General features: G+C 48.9%; 1 protein-coding gene across 1 annotated transcript in view; it reads left to right on the top strand.

Annotated features, from left to right (window-relative positions):
* ATP1A1 (ATPase Na+/K+ transporting subunit alpha 1) overlaps positions 1 to 11,071 on the top strand; it is a 32,653-nt gene extending 21,582 nt beyond the window's left edge. Inside the window, exons 13-23 of the mRNA XM_052637315.1 lie at positions 1,851 to 2,026; positions 3,027 to 3,163; positions 4,408 to 4,558; positions 5,130 to 5,298; positions 5,413 to 5,567; positions 5,920 to 6,043; positions 7,343 to 7,488; positions 7,614 to 7,744; positions 8,234 to 8,335; positions 10,428 to 10,519; positions 10,865 to 11,071. Coding sequence (XP_052493275.1) covers positions 1,851 to 2,026; positions 3,027 to 3,163; positions 4,408 to 4,558; positions 5,130 to 5,298; positions 5,413 to 5,567; positions 5,920 to 6,043; positions 7,343 to 7,488; positions 7,614 to 7,744; positions 8,234 to 8,335; positions 10,428 to 10,519; positions 10,865 to 10,893 — 1,412 coding nt within the window. The 3' untranslated portion in view covers positions 10,894 to 11,071. The remainder of the gene's footprint in view (positions 1 to 1,850; positions 2,027 to 3,026; positions 3,164 to 4,407; positions 4,559 to 5,129; positions 5,299 to 5,412; positions 5,568 to 5,919; positions 6,044 to 7,342; positions 7,489 to 7,613; positions 7,745 to 8,233; positions 8,336 to 10,427; positions 10,520 to 10,864) is intronic.
* Positions 11,072 to 13,789: the final 2,718 nt, after the last annotated feature.

The raw sequence follows: 13,789 nt of genomic DNA, 5'->3' as shown, positions 1-13,789 counted from the left end.
CTGTGAATTTACCTGGGCACTTGTGTTACCAGCTCACAGATTAGGTGAATGGTGAACTTGGAGCCTCGGATGCCACCTGTTCTGTGTCAGCCACTGCGGACAAGAAGCACGTTCACCCAGTGTGTCATAGGGAAAGTAGCATCTGTCATCTTTTGTACAGATAAAAAAATGAATGTAATTCCTCTGTTCTCCTTAGTTGGGTAACTTAGAACTGATTACCTGGTCCCCGTACTCTTGTTCTTACCTGCTCTTCAGTCTAACTTGAGGTGTCTTGGGTCTCTATTCAACTGAAAGGTCATTCTTAAGTGTGGGTTTGTTTTTTTTTCTGTTTCTGCACCTCCACCACCCCACAGTAGAAGCAGTCTCTCCTATGAGTCCACAAAGCACCTGATATCACTTTAAAGGACATTGTAACCTCCACACAACATCGAAAGAAATGTCTTAAGTATCACGATTCTTGTATTAACAACAATACTAGATGATGAACCCCTTGGGCAGAGTGTGTCTGATCTGCATTTATCCTCGAAGCTTGGCCTCTTTCTTCTACACAGCTGCTCAGCAGTATATGTTTTGGTTAGATGAACAGTGAGTAGACCCATGGCCTTGGTTTTTTTCTCCAGAGAGGAGAGGAGAGACAAGTAATCACATGATGTGCCAAAATCCAAGTAAATGACGGGGCGGGTCTCAGTTCACTTCCATTCAATCGCTCAGTCATGTCTGACTCTGCGACCCCATGGACTGCAGCACTCTAGGCTTCCCTGCCCATCACCAACTCCTGGAGCTTGCTCTAACTCCTGTCCATCGAGTCGGTCATGCCATCCAACCATCTCATCCTCTGTCGTCCCCTTCTCCTCCCGCCTTCCGTCTTTCCCAGCATCAGGCTCTTCCAGTGAGTCAAAGTATTCGAGCTTCAGCTTCAGCGTCAGTTCTTCCAATGAATATTTAGCACTGATTTCCTTTCGGATGGACTGGTGGGATCTCCTTGCTGTCCAGGGGACTCTCAAGAGTCTTCTCCAACACCACAGTTCAAAAGCATCAATTCTTTGGCACTCAGCCTTCTTTATAGTCCAGCTCTCACATCTGTGCATGATGGAAAAATCATAGCTTTGACTGTATGGACCTTTGTCAGTAATGTCTCTGCTTTTTAATATGCTGTGTAGGTTTGTCATAGCTTTTCTTCCAAGGAGCAAGGCTGTTTTAATTTCATGGCTGCAGTCACCATCTGCAGTGATTTTGGAGCCCCCAGAAGTAAAGTCTGTCACTGTTTGCACTGTTTCCATTGTTTCCCCATCTATTTGTCATGAAGTAGTGGGACCGGATGCCATGATCTTAGTTTTTGAATGTTGAGTTTTAAGTCACCTTTTCCACTTTCCTCTTTCACACTCATCAAGAGGCTCTTTAGTTCCTCTTCGCTTTCTGCCATAAGGGCAGTGCCATCTGTGTATCTGACGTTATTGGTACTTCTCCCAGCAATCTTAATTCCAGTTTGTGCTTCCTCCAGCCCGGCATTTCTCATGATATACTCTGCATGTAAGTTAAATAAACAGGTTGACAATATACAACCTTGACCTACTCCTTTCCCAATTTGGGACTGAAACCACGGTGCTCAGACTCCCATTTCTGCACATTAAACAGAGCCTCATCCTCTGAGGCTTGGTGATGGATTCTGTCTGTATTGCGTGGTTTCCAAGGACTCTGTATCATTCATAAATGTTCAGTGAAACTCATTTGGTTATAAAAGTAGAATTTTAAAAAAGCTTTCCAAACTAACAAACTGCTGCACAACAAGCTGGTGTCCTGCAGCTTCCTCGGTCACCGGAAGTCCTCACAGACTCCCTGCCCTCCTGCAGGTTTCTGCCACTTGATGCTGCCAGATGAGCAGTTTCCTGAAGGCTTCCAGTTTGACACCGACGATGTGAACTTCCCTGTTGATAATCTCTGCTTCGTGGGGCTCATCTCCATGATTGACCCACCACGGGCTGCTGTCCCAGATGCTGTGGGCAAATGCCGAAGTGCTGGAATCAAGGTACTGCCCCCACCCCACCGTGGCATCACCTCTTAGCAGTTCTGGGCACCCTCCTTAGTGCCCCTCAGGGTCCATGTGATCACTGGTGTTTCTCACCTGGAGGATCGATTTCTCATCTGCAAAGCTTTTTAGTTACCCCTGGAGAAAGCCAAATGGTATTAAAATGTTGGTGTAAGCTCAGATGAGGGATCGAAAAGTTAAAAAAAAAAAAGAAAAAACCTTTAAGAGAAATGTAACTAAGCAAATTAAAAAGTGCTGAAGACTTGGTAAGGTTTTAAATTTTGAAATATTCGCCTTATTCTAAATTAGTACTTATCATGCAATGAATGCCTGTCTTGTGTTTTCAGATAGTTGGTTTTGAAGGGAATGTTTGGTATATACTCTGTGTCTGTCTTAAGTTGCAGAGTGTTTGGGTGCGCCGATTCAGTGTGGTTTGTACAGTCTGCAGTGTTACCGGCCATTTGGCTTATTTCCAACTTCTCATTCTCATGAGTAATACTGCTCTGAAAAGCTTTGTAAAAACTCTTCTCCTACCACTTTGATTATATTCTTAATGTAATCATAGGGTCAAAAAGAACAGCAACTGATGTGAATTCTTGTTAACTTACTGCTTTCCCTCCAAATTGGGCCAGTTTCAGGATGCTGACCAGCAATGTGTGGGCCCTATTACGCACCAGCATGAGATTTTCATCCTTTTTTGTTGTTGTTGGGTTTAGTAAATTTGAGTATCTTTGTTTGATGGTGTAAAAAGAAAAAGATAGCTGTTTATCCTGTGTGATTGTGTGCCAAGATAAAATCTGGGTTTTGCTTGGTGTCTTCTGTGAACTTGTGTTTGTGTTTTGGGCTAGTTCGTGTTTATCAGTTTTCTCTTTGCGTTTCTTTCCCTTTGATACTGCAGGCTGAGTCATCCTTGATATTTATTCCTGCCCACTTGTAAGACTTCTCAAGGTCATTTGCTTGGCAGCTGCATTCAGCAGATTGTCCTCTTTTTTTGCCACAGGTCATCATGGTCACCGGAGACCATCCCATCACTGCCAAAGCCATTGCCAAAGGTGTGGGCATCATCTCAGAAGGGAATGAGACTGTAGAAGACATTGCTGCCCGCCTCAACATCCCAGTGAGCCAGGTGAATCCCAGGTAAGGCGGGAAGGTCAGCACTGCTGCCTTGAATATGCAGATGCTGGTGGTTGGGCATCTTCAGCTTGGTTGTACATGGTTTCCTTCTAGGGTTACTCTGGGTAGGGAGGCCCCTTCAGTGGCAGAAAGCAGCCTTGTTCCCAGGGAGAGTTTTCTTCTTTCTTTTTTTTTAAATTTAATTGGAGGTTAATTACTTGACAATATTGAGGTGGTTTTTGCATTACATTCACGTGAATCAGCCATGGGTGTACATGTGTTCCCCATCCTGACCCTCCTTCTCACCTCCCTCCCCATCAGGGTCATCCCAGTGCACCAGCCCTGAACACCCCAGGGAGGGTTTTCAATAAAGCAATCATTGTAAGCAACACTTAGATGGTGCTTACTGTTCTAAGCATTTGCTACAGAAGCCCACAGGGGTCGGTAGTGCTCCCAGCTTGCAGAGCAGGGAAGCTGAGGCCGCATCTTGCAGTACACTCAGCAGTCAGGCTTCTGAGTTCATGCTGTTCCCCTCTCCTTAGTGCCCAGCACCTAGCACCTTGTCATTTTCAGGTCCACACTAACAAAATGGGCAAAGCGCTACGACTCAGGCCAGAAAGAATTTTGGCAATAAAGTGAAATAGATAACTTGAGACAAATTAGGTTTGCTTTTTTAATGTTTTGTTAAGGCTTAGCGCCACCCCCCACCGAAGCCTACTTTGGCCTACTTTGGGTTTGGTCTTTCGTCAGCTCTGCCAGTGTCTAAAACTTAGTTATGTTGTTTTGATGCATCCTGTAAACATGGGGTAAGGAAGGTGAGAGACAGGCCTGCCTCATGGTGGTCGTGAATCTTGAATGAGATAATATACATGAGTATGCTTTATAACTTGTAAAACACTGCACAGGTAATACCTTTTACTTAATGGGACAGGTCCCCCTGGCTTTATGGTGTTACGCTTCCCTGGTGGCTCAGACGGTAAAGAATCCACCTGCAATGCCAGAGACCTGGGTTCAGTCCCCAGATCGGGAAGATCCCCTGGAGGAGGAAATGGCAATCCACTCCAGTATTCTTGCCTAGAGAATCCCATGGACAGAGGAGCCTGATGGGCTACAGCCTCTGGGGTCACAGAGAGTCGGATATGACTGAGCAAGCAACGCAACTCTGCGTAGTGAGACAACTTTTGTTCTCAGTGAAGAGGGGACAGACAGGTGACCTTTATTTGTGTTTTTTGGTGTGGTTTTTTTTTTTTTTTTGGTCCTGATCGTAGGGATGCCAGGGCCTGCGTGGTGCATGGAAGTGATCTGAAGGACATGACTCCCGAGCAACTGGATGACATTTTGAAGTACCACACGGAGATTGTGTTCGCCAGGACCTCTCCGCAGCAGAAGCTCATCATTGTGGAAGGCTGCCAGAGACAGGTCGGCACACAGCTGGGGCGGGCTCTTTCAGACGCTGCTGACCTCAGTGTAGACAAAAAGCAAGGCAACGGTGCTGGAAACCTGAGCCAGCTAGCGCCTCTCTGTCTCAGTACACATGGGCCAGTAAGAAGCTCCAGGCGTAGAGGATGGTGACTGGATCATGGTTTAGCCAAGACACATACTCTACTGTATTGGTCTTTGCTGTGGCCGAGTCAGAGCTTCAGCACTCAGCACCAGAGGAGCAGTGCAGGGTCCTGATGTCCACACCGGGGATGTGAATGCCCAGGGGTCCATCCCATACCTGGGAGAGACCTGGGGGTGATGTGCATAAAGGAGCGGGGCTTTCCTGAGTGACACTCACCCGAGTCACGGCTTCATGTAGACCTTGTGAACAAGGTGGGGGTGTCTCCTGGATCCTGCTGTTTGGTATTAGCTGTGTGCGTTCCTGGCTGCGATAGTTCTAAGTCTAGATGAGTCTCAATGGGAAAGGAGCAGTGTCTGTAATGAGAAGCAAATAGAGGCTGCACCGCACTTATGCCCAGCCACGCAATTCCACTCCTTTTCCTGGCAGGGTGCCATCGTGGCTGTAACTGGAGACGGTGTCAATGACTCCCCGGCTTTGAAGAAGGCAGACATTGGGGTTGCCATGGGGATTGCAGGCTCAGACGTGTCTAAGCAAGCTGCTGACATGATCCTCCTAGATGACAACTTTGCTTCAATTGTGACTGGAGTAGAGGAAGGTGAGAGTGCCGCATGAAACCTGGCCCAGATGCTGCTGAGCAGTAGCCATTTCTGTGTGTGATTTCCGGTCCTTTCCATTAAGCTCTACAGTCAAAACAATCTTGTTTTCACAGGTCGTCTGATCTTTGATAACTTGAAGAAATCCATTGCTTATACCCTCACCAGTAACATTCCTGAGATTACCCCCTTCCTGATATTTATTATTGCAAACATTCCACTCCCCCTGGGGACCGTCACCATCCTCTGCATCGACTTGGGGACGGACATGGTGAGTGACTGGCACACCTTACACACGTCACAGTGCTAAACTGTGCTCTCTGGGTCCCCGTGGCCAGCATTTTGGAATGTCACTACCGAGAATTTTTTGGCCTATGTGTGGCAGCCTCAGCATCAAAGATTCAGTGTTAAATCATTCTTTAAGACAGCTGTCAATACCTATTTATCAGATAGGAATCTTCCCTTTTGTATCATTTTGCCCTTTTTTTTTTGAAAAAAGGGGGACTTGTAATATCTCGTTATGAAAAACTTCTTTTTTTAAGGGAGAGCAAGAATTTGAGAACAAACAAAAGGGTCACAGCATGAGCTTGCCGGTTTCTGATGACTTCTCGCCCTTCCTTCAGGTCCCTGCTATCTCCCTGGCTTATGAGCAAGCTGAGAGCGACATCATGAAGAGACAGCCCAGAAACCCCCAGACAGACAAACTCGTGAACGAGCGGCTGATCAGCATGGCCTACGGACAGATTGGTGAGCTGGCAGATTTCGAGTTTCTGTAGGGGTGGTGTCCGCCTCAGACAGGGTTCTGAGGCTTCAGAAGTTGGGTAACTTCCAAATCTTAAGATGAGCCAGGATCCTAGGGTAAAGCTGGGGATTTTTTTTTAGATTGCCTTCCATGTGAGAAGACATCTTTTGCCATCTTCCCAGAAACTTTAGTTCTTTAGATTGGGCAGTTGTAACTGAGCTCATCTGCTTTAGAACAGAGAAACACCCCTGCTCATGGAGCCTTTTGAATGCCAGGCACTGTTCCTAAGAGCTGCAGTATTCACTCAAAGGCAGCTTTTCTGGGGAAATAAAGTACTACCACTGATTGGACTCGGCAAACTCTTAACTCTGCACCCAGTGGAGTTTGGAGGTTTGGCTGACTGGTCACCATCACATGGCAGCTCTGCACCCTCACTCTCCTCACCCCCAGTGCTTGATTTCTGTTCCACTCACGGAGCAGAACCAGCTAACAGGTAGTCTAGATGGTGGACAGTGAAAATGCCCTTTGATCCTAAACACTGCCTTTAGCAGAACTTCATAAAGCCACCAGCAGCAACTTGTTCTTCTAGACTAATTGCATCACTGTGAACACTTGGGTAAAAATGAGACAAATCAAGTATGTTATGGAAATATGGCAAAGATTGATTTAACCATTTCTGACAACAAAGTAATTGGCTGATGGCTGCTGTTGCTGCTGCTGCTGCTGCTGCTGCTAAGTCACTTCAGTCGTGTCCAACTCTGTGTGACCCCATAGACGGCAGCCCACCAGGCTCCCCCGTCCCTGGGATTCTCCAGGCAAGAACACTGGAGTGGGTTGCCATTTCCTTCTCCAATGCATGAAAGTGAAAAGTGATGGCTAGAAAGGCCTAATTTTGAAGTAGGAAAATGGTCCAGAGTATAGGATGAAATCCCACCCCAAAGAGTTGATCCCAGAGAGAAGGATCCTGGAACTGGGGAAGTGGAGGATCAGGTCAGAAAGTGCCACATTCATGATTTCCACAGTGGCTGGCAAAAAGGCCATGGGTAAAAATTTTGAGAGATGGGACAGGAGTCATAATGTTTTTTCAGGAATTAAAAAATGGGGATGTGGATTTTTACCCCTAAGGGTCATGTCCTGATAGAAGCAGATGACCAAAGAACAGAGGTGGGTGTTTCAAGAACAAGGGCCGGGTCCCTCTTTTAAGCTCTAATAAGTGACTCACAGGGGAACAGGTGTGGGTGAAGAGTGTGCCTGCAGATGCCTTGTACCAGGCCCTGGCACTCAAGTTCTTTTCAACTTCTCAGGTATGATCCAGGCCCTGGGGGGCTTCTTCACTTACTTTGTGATCATGGCTGAGAACGGCTTCCTCCCTAATCACCTGCTGGGCATCCGAGTGACCTGGGATGACCGTTGGATCAACGACGTGGAGGACAGCTATGGGCAGCAGTGGGTGAGTGAGGGCTGCCCGCCTGCCAGTGCCAGACAGAGCTCCTCTAGCACCAGAGGGCAGGGCCTCACGGGCTCTGGACACATGGGCCAAGAGCCAGGCTCATCGGCCTGCCTTGCGCGTTTCAGACCTATGAACAGAGGAAGATCGTGGAGTTCACCTGCCACACAGCCTTCTTTGTCAGCATCGTGGTGGTGCAGTGGGCTGACTTGGTCATCTGCAAGACCAGGAGGAATTCCGTCTTCCAGCAGGGGATGAAGTGAGTAGGCCACAGTCGGGGGTCTCAGCTCAAAGACGGGTCTGGTGATGGATGTCTAAGCCCTGTGCTAAATAAAAAGCCCAGCATCTGACACATTGGACAGAAGTTCTAGAATCTTCTTTGGGGAGCTAATTCATGAAGCAAAATGGCATTTTCTGGGTTTTTTCATCTGACCTCAGGTTCCTAAGTACAAATACATAAAGACCTAAGAAGACATCAACCTGCCATGTGAAACATAGTAGGGATTCCCCTGGCACTCCAGTGGTTAAGATTTCGCCTCCCAATTCAGGGGACGTGGGTTCGAACCCTGGTCAGGGAGCTACATGCCTCAGGGGCAAAAAAGACCAAAACATGAAGCAGAAGCAATATTGTAACAAATTTAATAAAGGCTTTAAAAGTGGTTCACATTAAAAATAATAATAATAAAAAACGTTAGGAGATATACTTTTATTTGTAGTTTTTTAACCTCTTGCCCCTCCTTGTTTTTAGGAACAAGATCTTAATATTTGGCCTCTTTGAAGAGACAGCCCTTGCTGCTTTCCTTTCCTACTGCCCTGGAATGGGTGTTGCCCTGAGGATGTATCCCCTCAAGTAAGTCCCTCTTCTTTTAGGTCCAAAAAGTTGGAAATAACCAGCATGGCTTGTTCCTCCCATGGCACATGTTAGTAGCTGTCTTTTTTTCAGAGCTGTCGGCTGATAGGTATAAGAATTCCTCTGGACTGGGAAACAAAGGCTGACTCAGTGATGCAGACCAGGAATCGGCGTTGCTAGGGCCACCCAGGCTCTGACCCTTGGGCTTGCTCACCAGCCAACTGAGCTGAGCGCCAAAGCCTGGTTGTCTTGAGGCCAGCGGGGGACATCCTCAGCTGTGAAGTTGGGGTCTCAAGTCCAAATCTTGGTTTGCTCACCCAGTGAGTGATGTGCATCACATCGCAAGCCCCTCATCTCTGGGGCCTTGACTCCTCTGCTCTCAGAAGAGGAGGGTGGAACTGCAAATCTGAGGTCTTCATAGTCGAGCCCTGGTAGTGTCAGGAGACCATGCATAGGTAGAGATTCAGAGGAAGCCAGCCACTGGTCTTTGGTCAGAACCCGACTTGGCCTTGAACATGGTGAATGACAGCACCTTTGATAGATTGAATTTTCACATGCAGAATTTGCCACAAACTCCCAAGAGTGTTTTGAAGGATTGAGTGTGTTTGTGGTATCTGCCAACTGGTTCAGGTTAGGCAGCTGCATCCTCACTAGAATATGCTAAGCTACAGAAAGTGGGACTTGTGATCTGAACAGCAGTCTCCCATCCTTGTTCTAACCCATCTGGACTCTCGCTCAAGTGGCCTGTTGCCCTCAGCACTTTTCCCTGTTCTCATCCCAGAAGTAACCAGACCTCGTGGGTTCCCTGTCTTCCTGTTGGCGGTGTAAGGGTAGGCTGGCATCCAGGGTCTCGTTACTGTGCCAGACGGTCTTTCTAGCCTTGGACCCATCCAGGCTTACTTTAGGTGAATTGAGCACTCCTCTTCCTCCTTCATATTTGGGAGGCTGTTCCCTTCCCACTCATCAGCCCTGACCGTTCTTCCAGGTTGCTTCCCTTGGGGCTTGTCCCCCCTGTGCTCTTGGCTTCCCGGGCCCGTGCAGCTGCACCCCTCCTTTGCCATTGTTACTGTGCACGCCTTAGATTATAATCTTCAAAGCAAGGACCACAGTGTCTTTTTTTGGCTTTGTATTCCCAGCCCCCTGCACAGAGTTTGCACACGACAGGGGCAAACCTTGCCCAAGACAGGGGCAAACCTTGCCCAAGCTGAATACTATCATCTTGGGCCATTGTTTTAGGAGGAAGCTAAGAGGATCAGAGCTCTCTAAAAAGGCCAAAATGAGAAGTCTCAAAACAAACTGATGCCTCTGAGCATCTTTTACTGTGACTTGCGAGAGAACGTGTATGGACTTATGTGGAAGGTGGCTTAGTTACAAAGGTCCCCAAGTCAAGCGAAGTCGTCTTTTAGCAACTGTGGAGGACACACCGGACAGGAAGAGGGGGAGATGCCAGAGCTCTGCCCTGGGACAGCCTTCCTCCTGTGGTTGCCCTGGGAAGTTGGGAGTCGTAGTGTCAACCTCCTCTAGAGGCTGCCCAGGGTGCCTGTCTGCAGGCTGGGGACTGTGGCAGTGGCCCCTGGGTCCCCAAAGGCCTCGGATCTCTGCCAGGATTCAGCTCTTACTCCCCAGCTCTGGGACTCAACACACTCCTGACTCTCCTAAACTCTGCTGTCAGAGACCAGAGTCAGGGGATGATTAGACCAGTCATGACCCTCACTGGCAGTTCTTTTATCTTCAAATGCCAGGACAGAGACAGACGCACTTGAGTTTCTTAAATATTTTAGCAAAGGAAAAGAGGAAATATCCTGTTGGCTCTGGAATTGTCAACAACAAAAAAGCTGACCTACAGTACCAACCGGTTCTCATGGAAACCCAGGTGAAGGAGGCAGTCTGCTTTCTGCTGCGCCTCTAGGCTCTGAGCGTCCGGGAAGTGGGGTGTTGTTAGGGTTCTGTGTGAGTGCTCAGCAGTTACCCGGCACTGTGCCTGGCTTCTCCCTTGGGGCCGATGTGTTTCGCTGTCCCTTTGCTGACGTGCCATCTGTGCCTGCCTTTGAGTGGTGTCCACATGTAAATTGCCGCCTGGTTCTGCTTGCAGGCCTACCTGGTGGTTCTGTGCCTTCCCCTACTCGCTTCTCATCTTCGTGTATGATGAAGTCCGGAAGCTCATCATCAGGCGACGCCCTGGCGGTGAGTACAGGCATTTTCAGTTAGGAGTGGGGCTGGGGAGGGCTGCCTAGTTCTGGCTTTTGCTCTGTTTCTTTCGAAGTGTCTGGGCTCCTCCACAATCAGCCTGATTGGTTAAGTCCACGGGATGCTAACTCCAGTCACAGCCCATCCTCAGAATGGAGATCTCAACTGAGGTTTCAAAATTGACCAAATGCAACCTGAATAGGATGTGGTAGAAACTTGGCCCGAAGTCTAAAGCGTCTCTCTAACTAAGACATTACTCTTAGAAACACATGCAGTTGAGGGCCCCGTCGGCTGTTCCCTGAGGCTCACAGTCCCTCCCCTCTGTCTCTCTGCTACCCGCAGGCTGGGTGGAGAAGGAGACCTACTACTAGCCCCTCCTGCACGCCGCGGAGCATCGCGCCACAAGCTCTGCACCCACCACCCACCCCCTCTCTGTGTACTTCAGTCTTGGAATTCAGAATTCCACCCTGGTAGGAAAGCACCGAAGCATGTGGGGAAGCGAGACGTCCCGGAATGAAGCATGTAGCTCTGTGGGGGGGGTGGGGGTGGGGGGAGGGTTGCCCGAGAAACATCCGTCTGTGGAAACAACCGTGGGGAAGGTTTTTATGTGCCTTTTTGTTTTTGTAAAATGGAAAACTCGGAATGTATGAAAGAATACATTTTATATTTGGATTTTTACAAATAAAGATGGCTATTATAATGGAGTCCGCCTCACAGCCCTCATCAGTTCTGTGGTCCAGGTGTCCGTGCAAGATTGATCTGGAGCGGTGCTTCCCGGCGCATGCATCCCTGGCTGGCAGCCTCATCAGCATCACCTGGGGACTGGTTACCACAGCCAAGCCACGGCCATGGAACGAGACGCTAGCCGGCAATCTGTTCAATAAGTCTCCAGGTGATGCTGATTCACATTCAAGTTTCAGAACCACAGGCTGAGGGAAACTTCCTGCCCTTTTGGAGTCTGAGGAGACAAGCTCACCCGAACGGGTTTCCCCATGGGCTATACTGCAAGGGGTATGGCTGAAACCCCCCACTGCTGCCTCCACACCTGTTTCTTGATGAACACACCTGTCAGGAGAAAGATTTTCAGACCCTCAGAGAAGGCCCACCTCCACCCCCACTTCCCATCCTGGGTGCAGCCGCAGCTGTGGTCTCTAATCACAGGACCACTCTAGCCTCAAGTGTCTCTGTACCAAGATCTGAGAAGTAGGAAGCTGCCTCTACACAGCTGGTTGGAATACATGTGCGCATCACCAAGTGCTTCCCTTCCGCATAACTCGTTCCTAATTTAGCATCGAGTAGCTCCATTTCAGAGAGGGGTTATGTGCCAGAAGGTACTTAAGAAAGAAGGTGGAAAGATTTGTTTACTGCAGGGTCGAGATCAAGTATTTCTTCCGCTTTCATCAAGTTAGTGTAAAAGGCCCCTTCAAGTCCCATCACTCAGTAATCCATCCTGAGTGCTGTTTACTAGCTGTACTTCAAGGCCGTCCTTGCTTCAAGTAGACGCTATAAGGGGGGAGTCCTTCTCTCTGGCACTAGTGATCATTATCTGCCAGGTGATGATAGTTTGGGTTCAAGTTTGTGCTTTTTCTCGGAAAAGCTTGATTCATTGCTCCTGCCTCTTGCGCTACTCACTTCCAAGCTACGCAGAAGGGAGGGGAATCAGTGACTCGCACATACAACCGGGCATTGTCCGCAGCCTCTCCCACTGGGGAACTGGGAGGGCAGGGTGACCTATGCCTCCCTCATCCAACACATCAGTTCTTCCCTTCTTTCTCCAGGATCATCTCTATGCCTGTGGGCAAGTCATTGCTAAAGAGCCGCTTGTTCAGCCCAACATAAGGAAACTTAGGATAAAGCTAAGAACTAACAGATCTCAGGCTCAGGGCAAGTGATTGCTGTGTCCTCCCTGAGAATATACAGCTCTGAGGGCAGGAATGAGGCTGCCCACGTGCTTACATGGGCAGGGACTTCCAGAGGCTTGCTGTCTCTAATCCCCATCTGTTTTCTGGCACCCCTGGACAGCTGACCGGTGAACATAACCCTGATGAAGGTCATGGATATTCCCTGACTTAGAGGCATTTGAAGCAGCCTGACACTGTAGACTTGTAGGTGACCACGGATAGCTTTCTGCCGGGGCTCCTTACGCTCTATGCAGGCCTGGACTTCCAGGAGCATGGGGAGCCAGGCCAGAGCAACACAAAGGCTGGCCAGAACCTCCTGCCCTCTTTCCACCAGAATCTCTCTGCCCTTGTTCTGTTTGACAGTCCCTTGCATAAAAAGTTTTATAGCCAAACATTTCATCTAGAGACCTAAGATATGGGGGTAGGCAAAGCTGGCATCAAAGCCAGGCCTCCTAAAGGGCCAGATCTTCCCAAGCCTCCTATAGGCAGCCTAGGCCTCCTACCAACCAACACTCCTACCCAACACTCACCCATTAACTTTAGCCCTGTTAGTAAGAGCTACGATTTGCTCCAGAAAAACAAACGGCTCCTGAACACCGACGTCAGCTACTGTCTACCCCTACAAATCTGCAACTGAGCCCTCCTGACCCCCAGCCATATTCCCCCGCAGTGCCTCCCAAACATCCCTGGGGTAATGCCCTCTTGACACTTCTGACCACGTGCCCCTTTGGCCACATCAATATCCAAGCTCTGGCCAGTCATTTTTTGGTGTCATTACTGATTCCTCTCTTTAGCTCTCACCCTCCTTCCTTTCATGGGCAGGCTTCTAAGGAGAGTACCCATCACTTCTTCCCTCTACTGGCTCATCTGCCATCATCCCGCCTGCCTCCTCCCACTTCCTCCCGTTAACTCTGGCCCACCAGAATTGTTCCGGTTGAGGCTGCCGCTGACCTGAGTGTCAAATCCACTGGGTACTCCCCTTGATCTCTGCAGCATCTGTGACGCCATCACACGTCTCCTGGAACCAGCTGCCTTGTCTCTCTGACATCACCTCTGCCCTCTCCTTACCTTTCCACCCCAATCTCCACCTGCCCCTCTGTTGCTAGGTTCCTCGGGGAGGTCCCCACCCCCTTTCCCACCTATATTCTTCCTGTGTGTGTTAGTTGCTTAGTCGTGTCAGACTCTGCAATCCCATGGACTCTAGCCTGCCAGGCTCCTCTGTCCATGGAATCCTCCAGGCAAGAATACTGGAGTGAGGTACCACTTCACACCAGTCAGAATGGCTGCGATCCTAAAATCTGCAAGCAATAAATGCTGGAGAGGGTGTGGAGAAAAGGGAACCCTCCTACACTGTTGGTGGGAATGC

Source organism: Budorcas taxicolor, chromosome 3, assembly GCF_023091745.1.
Source record: "Budorcas taxicolor isolate Tak-1 chromosome 3, Takin1.1, whole genome shotgun sequence".
NCBI classification, from domain to species: Eukaryota; Metazoa; Chordata; class Mammalia; order Artiodactyla; family Bovidae; genus Budorcas; species Budorcas taxicolor.
This window is presented reverse-complemented; position numbering and strand designations above follow the sequence as displayed.